Source organism: Lepidochelys kempii, chromosome 4 (assembly GCF_965140285.1).
Source record: "Lepidochelys kempii isolate rLepKem1 chromosome 4, rLepKem1.hap1, whole genome shotgun sequence".
Classification (NCBI taxonomy): domain Eukaryota; kingdom Metazoa; phylum Chordata; order Testudines; family Cheloniidae; genus Lepidochelys; species Lepidochelys kempii.
Window position 1 is genome coordinate 94,504,143 of NC_136383.1, and position 10,986 is coordinate 94,515,128.

Here is a 10,986-nt window from a genome sequence, read left to right on the forward strand (position 1 = left end):
CTTGGAAGGCTATTCCAAAACTTCACTCCTCTGATGGTTTGAAACCTTCGTCTAATTTCAAGTCTAAACTTCCTGGTGGCCAGTTTATATCCATTTGTTCTTATGTCCACATTGGTACTGAGCTTAAATAATTCCTCTCCCCCTCCGGTATTTATCCCTCTGATATATTTATAGAGAGCAAGTATATCTCCCCTCAGCCTTCTTTTAGTTAGGCTAAACAAGCCAAGCTCCTTGAGTCTCCTTTCATAAGACAATTTTCCATTCCTCAGATCATCCTAGTAGCCCTCCTCTGTACCTGTTCCAGTTTGCGTTCATCCTTCTTAAACATGGGAGACCACAACTGCACACAGTATTCCAGATGAGGTCTCACCAGTGCCTTGTATAACGGTACTAAAACCTCCTTATCCCTACTGGAAATACCTCTCCTGATGCATCCCAAGACCGCATTAGCTTTTTTCACAGCAATATCACATTGGTGGCTCATAGTCATCCTATGATCAACCAATACTCCGAGGTCCTTCTCCTCCTCCTTTACTTCTAATTGATGCGTCCCCAGCTTATAACTAAAATTCTTGTTATTAATCCCTAAATGCATGACCTTGCACTTCTCACTATTAAATTTCATCCCATTACTATTACTCCAGTTTACAAGGTCATCCAGATCCTTCTGTATGATATCCCTGTCCTTCTCTAAATTGGCAATACCTCCCAGCTTTGTATCATCCGCAAACTTTATTAGCACACTCCCACTTTTTGTGCTGAGGTCAGAAATAAAAAGATTGGTCCCAAAACTGATCCTTGAGGAACTCCACTAGTAACCTCCCTCCAGCCTAACAGGTCACCTTTGAGTAGGACTCGTTGTAGTCTCCCCTTTAACCAATTCCTTATCCACCTTTCAATGTTCATATTGAGCCCCATCTTTTCCAATGTAACTAATTCCCCATGTGGCACGAAATCAAACACCTTACTGAAATCTAGGTAAATTAGATCCACTGTGTTTTCTTTGTCTAAAAAAATCTGTTCCTTTCTCAAAGAAGGAGATCGGGTTGGTTTGGCACAATCTACCTTTTGTAAAACCGTGTTATATTTTTGTCCCATTTACCATTGACTTCAATATCCTTAACTACTTTCTCCTTCAAAATTTTTTCCAAGACCTTGCATACTACAGATGTCAAACTAACAGGCCTGTAGTTACCCGGATCACATTTTTCCCCTTTCTTAAAAATAGGAACTATGTTAACAATTCTTCAATCATATGGTAAAACTCCTGAGTTTACAGATTCATTAAAAATTCTTGCTAATGGGCTTGCAATTTCGGGTGCCAATTCCTTTAATATTCTTGGATGAAGATTATCTGGGCCCCCCGATCTAGTCCCATTAAGATGTTTGAGTTTCGCTTCTACCTCAAATATGGTAATGTCTACCTCCATATCCTCATTCCCATTTGTCATGCTACCATTATCTCTAAGATCCTCTTTAGCCTTATTAAAGACTGAGGCAAAGTATTTGTTTAGAAATTGGGCTGTGCCTAGATTATCCTTAACCTCCACTCCATCTTCAGTGTTTAGCGGTCCCACTTCTAGCGCCCTCTCAAAATGTGGCCTCTTTAGACCTTTTGTTCATGATGCAGTGTGGGGGAAAAACTTGATGTCCACCAAACTGTACTGTTCAGAGGGATTGAGGGATATTTTGATGGACTCCCACAACATGAATCCAATGGGGCTGGGCCTACAATACAAAGCAATAGGGCTTGAGCTCTTGGGCCCAGCTTGACTCATGCTCAAACCCTACACCCCCATGCAGTCCTGGAAACCTGGGTCTGAGCCCTGAGTTAGGGACATTTGTGTGTAAATGGAAAGGGGGTGGGGGGGACTAGGCTTCAACCTTTGTTCAAACCCTGAGTTTCCAGCGCAGTTTAGAAATACCATCTGAGTACCTTCCCCAGACCAGAAGAAAAGCTCTGCGTAGCTTGAAAGCTTGTCTCTCACCAACAGAAATTGATCCAAAAAAGATATTGCCTCACCCACCTTGTTTAATAAAGAATTTTGAAAGGTATCCCAAGCATTCACTAAACTCTAACATATGGAAATCAGATATACAGTACTAAAACTCAACTGAGAATTTTTAAACTCAAATATAATCTTGATGCTAACATATGTCTGCAAAAGCTGGAGTTCTATTACAATGTTACAAAACTAAATGGCTTTGAAAATGTGTCTATGAAAGATTCTGGGAATTGGCTAGAGAGACTTTATCACCCGTAAAGAGATCCGAGAAGTTATCAACTAGCCGTTCACCACCACTAGAATTAGAAGGAAGTATTTGGATGTATTTGTGTGCTGCCATCCAGAAAACATGTCCCAGACTCTTCGATGTCAAGTGGAAACCAAGTGGTATGAGGAAACAAGGACTTTGAAGAAAAACCTTAAATCAAACCCTTAGCAGGGAGGGCAGAACAACATAATGGAGCAAATGGAAGCAGCAGCTAATGACAAAAAGGGATGGAATAGACTAGTTTCTACCCTGTGTACCGACACTGGAGCAAGAAGGATGTAATAATAAATAGAAGAAAAACTCAGACAAAATACTGTAATGTATATGTTGGGATGGGCTCTCTAATCCACTAAAGTCACTTTTTGCTGCATAAGTGGCACAAAGTGTCCTTAAAATAGCCAGAGGTAGCCAGGAAGAATTCTTGTGTAGGGAACTCTCTGCTGGTGGAAAGCTGGCAGAGGTGGCTTCATTGCCCCTGAGCCAGCCATCTCAGCATTCCTATCAAAAGTGAAGAGAGGGGTGTATTGGGGGCATGGCATGGACATAAGAATGACCATCCTGGGTAAGAACAATGGTCCATCCAGACCAGTATCCTGTCTTCTGATAGTGGCCCATGCCAGGTGCTTCAGAGGGAATGAACAGAACAGGCAATCACCGAGAGATCCATCCCTTGTTGTCCATTCCCAGAAAGGGTCATGGTGGAGCAAAGCTCCACAATTCTTGATTCTTCAATGGCATAATGCCCATTACAAATCTTGTAGCAGTGGTGGAAGTAAATTAGAGCAGCCCCCCTGCTGCTCTAAACTCTGCCAGAGCTAGGCAGCTGTCGTTCCAGGGAGCTAACTGTTTTTGTTCAAACAAAATTTAAAAAACAAATCAAATTTTTGAAAAAATGAGTATTTTCTGTGGAAAATTTTCTTTTTTTAAAAAAGACCCTTTTAAACAAGTTTCAAACAGTTTTGGCCAGCTCCCACTTGTACATACACCAGGGATTTCTGCATCTTCAGTTCAATAAGACTGTCTAATGTACTTTTTCTCTCTCCTTTTCCTCCAATTTCATTTAACTCAGTCTTTTTTCCTTTTATAAAGTCTTTCCATCTTGTGGTTCTTGTGCTAGTAAAACAATGTGAAATTTTGAAAATTAGGAATGGTAAAAACACTTCTATTGAGTCACCCATCCAAGGATTCCACATGCCATCCTATGAAGTAGGTAAGTATCATTATTTCATGTATTCATGTCTTAGTCACAGAACTTTTACTCCTATGAAATATTAGTTCTCTAGCTCCTGTAAAAGTGTGCTTTGCATGTGGTTTCTCAGCTGAGTCATTAACTCACAATGGGCCTGGTGCTGAGGCTTCCAGTTCAGTCAGCACCTCAGCAGGTACTCAGCATCTGACAGGATCAGGCCCAGGTAACTTTATAGACAAGTTGCTTTACTTTTCTCAGCTGAAAGCAACCTGGCTATAAAATTAGTTTCCCACAGAATTGTTGTCATTGCATGACTGAGGGGGGAAAAACAGTAACTCAAAAAGAAACAGATGCTCACTAATCAACCATTTCCATCTTTCTAATTCTCCTTTAGCAAGACTTTTATTTTGGCTAACCTTGTATTCTGTAGGTGTGTGTGCAGGGAAATGTCTCGGGCAAATTGCACATGTTATGTGATTCCTTATGCTTAACCCACAACTCCTAATAATGTCTAATAGAACCAATAGACCAGTGTTATACATGCAAAGGAACTGAACAGAATCTGAATACATTTCCTGTCAAATGCATAAGAGCATGGGAGGAAATCAGATGGCAAAAGAAGTAATTTCAGGATGTTATGAAACCCAAGGTTAAAATCATTATAATAGCAAATGATCTCTGATTATAATGCAATAGATTTAATCTAAAAAGTTATAATGTTGGTCACTGCTACAATGTGCATTTAAGGCAAATAACTATAGTAGAATCTTCTTACTTGGCCTATCCTGGTAGATACACAAATGTACCAATTAAGCAATTGTGCAAAGTACCAGCAGGTCCTGTGTATGCTTTGTGGGTAAAATTCTGCCCTGCATCATGTAAATGTCATGGGGTGCCAGCCTTGCAGTGCAGAAGAGGAGGACCTAGGCAAGGCCAGAAGGATGTATTCTGCACCACCTCTTAATTCTGCCCCCTAAAAGAGTATTATGCAGTTTCCTAGCAAGTAAAATCTACTGCAGAAAATGCACAAACGGATTAGGGGCCTGGGCCCCAGTCTGATGCTCATTGTCCTTTTAAGTCATGAAGCACTGGCCAGCAAGTGAGCATACTTTCCATTAGAGCTGATCAGAACATTTTTGAACAAAATGTGCTTTCATTGAAAGATCCATTTTTTTTTTTTTTTTTTTTTTTTTTTGGTCAAAGGCACAATGTTTTGTGGAGATTGATTTCAGCAAAGTTTTTGAGGTTTGCAAAGTTTAGTATTTTGATGGAAGGTTCCTGAGATACAGGGTGGACACTCTGTTCACCTCTGAAGAGAGAGGGAGAGGAATCAAAACCTGACCTTTTCATTCCAAAAAGAGAGATTTCCAAGACACCTCTGTTTCACGAAAATGTTCTGTAAGCTTTGATCTCCATTGGGATGGGAACAAAAACAAGTTTTGAAACCTTGACATTTGTCACAAATTAGTTTTCCTCCAGTCAGCTCTAGTTTACTTCTTGCTCTGCTGCTGTGTGAATGTGGTAGGGGAGAACATAAGAATGGCCATAGTGTGTGAGACCAATGGTCCACTTAGCCCAGTATCCTGTCTTTTGACAGTGGCCAATGCCAGGTGCTTCAGAGGGAATGAATAGACCAGGTAATCATCAAGTGATACATCCCCTGTCGCCCATTCCCAGCTGCCAGCAAACCGAGGCTAAGGACACTTCAGAGCATGGGAAGAAGTGGTTGCATCATCTTTATCACTTTGGCAACAGTGAATGGGATTTACTTCTGTGTTTATAGATATTTTCTATTTCATTAATGGGGGGGAGGGCAGAGGGCACATGCCCCCAGCAGGGAAGATACCAAAAGAGAACAAACAGCAGCAGAAAATTTATGCCAGCAGACCCCAGATGATAACTGTAAACTACAGTGAATAGTCTTGTAGGCCAATAGGCATACCATTACAATGTGCTATTAACTATTGTTCAGAATAACTGAAATGCATTATGTTGGAACTGTCAGCTGGTAGTGTCCCAATTAAATGTGGAATTATCAGGGTGCTGTTTAAGAAGATTAATCTGTAACAAAAATATTCTCTGTGGATGCAGAGTTTGACATTAAAGTGGAACTCTTGATCTGAAGCTTCTGCCACCTTCACTGGACAATGTCCTAAAGGGCCCCTTGACAGAGTGGTAGAGGCTAACAAGTGAACCAGACTTTTAGTCACTTAGATGCCAATTATTTCCCCAGGGAAAGCTGATTGCAGTAATTAGATAATCTGGCAGGCTGTGTGGGATAAGAAGCCAATTAGCACATCAGCCTAAATCTGATAAAAAGGCACAGGATGGTTGTCCCCCTGGGGGACATGGGAATGGGAACAGGGCTAGCTGAGTCACATTGAGGCCTCAGGGAAGGGAGACCTCTCGTCTCATCTGCCCATGAGAAGCAGGCCAAACCACTGTAGATATTCTTAGGGTATGTCTACACTACGAAATTAGGTCGAATTTATAGAAGTTGGTTTTTTTGAAATCGGTTTTATATATTCGAGTGTGTGTGTCCCCACAGAAAATGCTCTAAGTGCATTAACTCGGCGGAGCGCTTCCACAGTACCGAGGCAAGCGTCGACTTCTGGAGCATTGCACTGTGGGTAGCTATCCCACAGTTCCCGCAGTCTCCGCTGCCCATTGGAATTCTGGGTTGATATCCCAATGCCTGATGGGGCTAAAACATTGTCGCGGGTGGTTCTGGGTACATATCGTCAGGACCCCGTTCCCACCCTCCCTCCCCCCGTGAAAGCAAGGGCAGACAATCATTTCGCGCCTTTTTTGTCTGCTGCCAGCCAAAGATCTAAAGGATAGATGGAGTGGGTCAGAACAAGAAATAGACCAGATTTGTTTTGTACTCATTTTCCTCCTCCCCTGTCTAGATCACACTGCAGTCAGTCACAGAGAAGGCGCAGCGAGGTTAATCTAGCCATGTATCAATCAGAGGCCAGGCTAACCTCCTTGTTCCAATAACAACGATAACTTTGGTGCACCATTTCTTATTGGAACCCTCCGTGAAGTCCTGCCTGAAATACTCCTTGATGTACAGGCACACCCTTTGTTGATTTTAGCTCCCTGAAGCCAACCCTGTAAGCCGTGTCGTCAGTCGCCCCTCCCTCTGTCAGAGCAACGGCAGACAATCGTTCCGCGCCTTCTTTCTGTGCGGACGCCATACCAAGGCAAGCATGGAGGCCGCTGAGCTCATTTTGGCAATTAGGAGCACATCAACCACCACACGCATTATCCAGCAGTATATGCAGCACCAGAACATGGCAACACGATACCGGGCGAGGAGGCGACGTCAGCGCGGTCCCGTGAGTGATCAGGACATGGACACAGATTTCTCTGAAAGCATGGGCCCTGCCAATGCATGCATCATGGTGCTAATGGGGCAGGTTCATGCTGTGGAACGCCGATTCTGGGCTCGGGAAACAAGCACAGACTGGTGGAACCACATAGTGTTGCAGGTCTGGGACGATTCCCAGTGGCTGCGAAACTTTCGCATGCGTAAGGGCACTTTCATGGAACTTTGTGACTTGCTTTCCCCTGCCCTGAAGCGCATGAATACCAGGATGAGAGCAGCCCTCACAGTTGAGAAGCGAGTGGCGATAGCCCTGTGGAAGCTTGCAACGCCAGACAGCTACCGGTCAGTCGGGAATCAATTTGGAGTGGGCAAATCTACTGTGGGGGCTGCTGTGATGCAAGTAGCTCACGCAATCAAAGATCTGCTGATATCAAGGGTAGTGACCCTGGGAAATGTGCAAGTCATAGTGGATGGCTTTGCTGCAATGGGATTCCCTAACTGTGGTGGGGCTATAGACGGAACCCATATCCCTATCTTGGCACCGGAGCACCAAGCCGCCGAGTACATAAACCGCAAGGGGTACTTTTCGATAGTGCTGCAAGCTCTGGTGGATCACAAGGGACGTTTCACCAACATCAGCGTGGGATGGCCGGGAAAGGTGCATGACGCTCGCATCTTCAGGAACTCTGGTCTGTTTCAAAAGCTGCAGGAAGGGACTTTCTTCCCAGACCAGAAAATAACTGTTGGGGATGTTGAAATGCCTATATGTATCCTTGGGGACCCAGCCTACCCCTTAATGCCATGGCTCATGAAGCCGTACACAGGCAGCCTGGACAGTGGTCAGGAGCTGTTCAACTACAGGCTGAGCAAGTGCAGAATGGTGGTAGAATGTGCATTTGGACGTTTAAAGGCGCGCTGGCGCAGTTTATTGACTCGCTTAGACCTCAGCGAAACCAATATTCCCACTGTTATTACTGCTTGCTGTGTGCTCCACAATATCTGTGAGAGTAAGGGGGAGACGTTTATGGCGGGGTGGGAGATTGAGGCAAATCGCCTGGCTGCTGGTTACGCGCAGCCAGACACCAGGGTGGTTAGAAGAGCTCAGGAGGGCGCGGTACGCATCAGAGAAGCTTTGAAAACCAGTTTCATGACTGGCCAGGCTACAGTGTGAAAGTTCTGTTTGTTTCTCCTTGATGAAACCCCCCGCCCCTTGGTTCACTCTACTTCCCTGTAAGCTAACCACCCTCCCCTCCTCCCTTTAATCACCGCTTGCAGAGGCAATAAAGTCATTGCTGCTTCACAGTCATGCATTCGTTATTCATTCATCACACAAATAGGGAGATGACTACCAAGGTATCCCAGGAGGGGTGGTGGAGGAGGGAAGGAAAATGCCACACAGCACTTTAAAAGTTTACAACTTTAAAATTTATTGAATGACAGCCTTCTTTTTTTTGGGCAATCCTCTGTTGTGGAGTGGCTGGTTGGCCGGAGGCCCCCCCACCGCGTTCTTGGGCGTCTGGGTGTGGAGGCTATGGAACTTGGGGAGGAAGGCGGTTGGTTACAGAGGGGCAGCAGTGGCAGTCTGTGCTCCAGCTGCCTTTGCTGCAGCTCAACCATACACTGGAGCATTCTGGTTTGGTCCTGCAGCAGCCTCAGCATTGAATCCTGCCTCCTCTCATCACGCTGCCCCCACATTTGAGCTTCAGCCCTCTCTTCAGCCCGCCACTTACTCTCTTCAGCCCGCCACTTACTCTCTTCAGCCCTCCACCTCTCCTCCCGGTCATTTTGTGCTTTCCTGCACTCTGACATTATTTGCCTCCACGCATTCGTCTGTGCTCTGTCAGTGTGGGAGGACAGCATTAGCTCGGAGAACATTTCATCTCGAGTGCGTTTTTTTTTCTTTCTAAGCTTCACTAGCCTCTGGGAAGGAGAAGATCCTGTGATCATTGAAACACATCCAGCTGGTAGAGAAAAAAAAAGGGACAGCGGTATTTAAAAAGACACATTTTATAAAACAGTCGCTACACTCTTTCAGGGTAAACCTTGCTGTTAACATTACATACATAGCACATGTGCTTTCGTTACAAGGTCGCATTTTGCCTCCTCCCACCGCGTGACTACCCCCTCAACCTTCCCCCCCTCCCTGTGGCTAACAGCGGGGAACATTTCTGTTCAGCCACAGGCAAACAGCCCAGCAGGAATGGGCTATACTGAGTGTCCCTGAAGAAAAGCACCCTATTTCAACCAGGTGACCATGAATTATATCTCACTCTCCTGAGGATAACACAGAGAGAGAAAGAACGGATTTTGGTTGAATGCCAGCAAACATACACTGCAATGCTTTGTTCTACAGTGATTCCCGAGTATGTGTTACTGGCCTGGAGTGATAAAAGTGTCCTACCATGAAGGACGAAATAAGGCTGCCCTCCCCAGAAACCTTTTGCAAAGGCTTTAGGACTACATCTAGGAGAACCGCAAATGCCAGGGCAAAGTAATCCTTTCACATGCTTGCTTTTAAACCATGTATAGCATTTTAAAAGGTACACTCACCAGAGGTCCCTTCTCCGCCTGCTGGGTCCAGGAGGCAGCCTTGGGTGAGTTCGGGGGGTACTGGCTCCAGGTCTAGGGTGAGAAACAGTTCCTGGCTGTCGGGAAAACCGGTTTCTCCGCTTGCTTGCTGTGAGCTATCTACAACCTCCTCCTCCTCCTCATCTTCTTCGTCCCCAAAACCTGCTTCCGTATTGCCTCCATCTCCATTGAAGGAGTCAAACAACACGGCTGGGGTAGTGGTGGCTGAACCCCCTAAAATGGCATGCAGCTCATCATAGAAGCGGCATGTTTGGGGCTCTGACCCAGAGCGGCTGTTCGCCTCTCTGGTTTTCTGGTAGGCTTGCCTCAGCTCCTTCAGTTTCACGCGGCACTGCTTCGGGTCCCTGTTATGGCCTCTGTCCTTCATGCCCTGGGAGATTTTCACAAAGGTTTTGGCATTTCGAAAACTGGAACGGAGTTCTGATAGCACGGATTCCTCTCCCCAAACAGCGATCAGATCCCATACCTCCCGTTCGGTCCATGCTGGAGCTCTTTTGCGATTCTGGGACTCCATCATGGTCACCTGTGCTGATGAGCTCTGCATGGTCACCTGCAGCTTGCCACGCTGGCCAAACAGGAAATGAGATTCAAAAGTTCGCGGTTCTTTTCCTGTCTACCTGGCCAGTGCATCTGAGTTGAGAGTGCTGTCCAGAGCGGTCAGAATGGAGCACTCTGGGATAGCTCCCGGAGGCCAATACCATCAAATTGTGTCCACAGTACCCCAAATTCGAGCTGGGAACGTCTATTTAAGCGCTAATCCACTTGTCAGGGGTGGAGTAAGGAAATCTATTTTAAGAGCCCTTTATGTCGAAATAAAGGGCTTCACTGTGTGGACGGGTGCAGGTTTAAATCGATTTAACGTTGCTAAATTCGACCTAAAGTCCTAGTGTAGACCAGGGCTTAGACTGTTATATGGGGATCCTTGTGGTAATGGTTAAGAGAACTTAAAATAAAAGGTCTGAATGAATGCACAACCACTGGAGTCTGTGCCGTTTCCGCAGGGAAGAAGACGAGTGGAGCCACGCCTTGGTACAGGACCTAAGTGAAACATACATTTTGAAGGTGGGCCGCTTCTTCTTTATGGAAAGGGCCTTAAAGATCATTTATAACTTCTTATGGTAGAGTAAGAGGGTGGATGAGGGGGGTCAGCACTTTTAAACTATTCTTAACAAGCTGCAATACTTATGAGTCATTATTATAGCTGCAACTGTTAGCTCATACACTAGTGGCACAGTGGAAACAGAGATCCATTCTTTGGCCACAATTCAGGAAAGCACTGAAAGACCTGCTTAAATTTAAGCACATGACTAAGTGCTTTCCCAAATAAGGAGGCTTTCCTGAGTCAGCTCTGACTTTTTCTGTTGTGACACTCATGTGCAAGATGATATAAAACCAAAACTTGAAAGAAGTTGAGGCAAGGTCTAAAGACCTAAAGAAATCCTATCTAATGAAGTGCTGTTGAATACCAATAACTGAAAAGGGCTGTTAATAATGGATAAAGTTGAATGGTAAATTAAAAGATAGTAATATGGTTTAAACCTATGCACAAGTTCTAATGGTCATGAAGGCAGCTCTGTCTTAACTAATGAATAGTGACCAATAG

The 10,986-nt window shown here is 44.9% G+C and overlaps 1 protein-coding gene across 1 annotated transcript; it reads right to left on the reverse strand.

Annotated features, from left to right (window-relative positions):
• Window positions 1-3,212: 3,212 nt before the first annotated feature.
• Window positions 3,213-10,043, reverse strand: LOC140910006 (uncharacterized). Its single transcript, XM_073340108.2, has 3 exons — window positions 9,345-10,043; window positions 8,488-8,755; window positions 3,213-3,387 (listed from the first exon to the last, which is right to left on the reverse strand). The coding sequence occupies exons 1-3, from the start codon at window positions 9,925-9,927 to the stop codon at window positions 3,213-3,215; spliced, it is 1,026 nt and encodes a 341-aa protein (XP_073196209.2). The 5' UTR covers window positions 9,928-10,043.
• Between the last annotated feature and the right edge of the window lie 943 nt (window positions 10,044-10,986).

What these genes read in the sequence shown, in the direction of transcription:
- LOC140910006 (XM_073340108.2), bottom strand. Translation starts at nt 9,927, where the DNA reads ATGCAGAGCTCATCAGCACAGGTGACCATGATGGAGTCCCAGAATCGC. An exon ending in AGGCGGAGAAGGGACCTCTG is followed by an intron (nt 8,756 to 9,344) that starts GTGAGTGTACCT and finishes TTTCTCTACCAG; the next exon opens with CTGGATGTGTTTCAATGATC. An exon ending in GAGAGGGCTGAAGCTCAAAT is followed by an intron (nt 3,388 to 8,487) that starts GTGGGGGCAGCG and finishes TTGTTTTACTAG; the next exon opens with CACAAGAACCACAAGATGGA.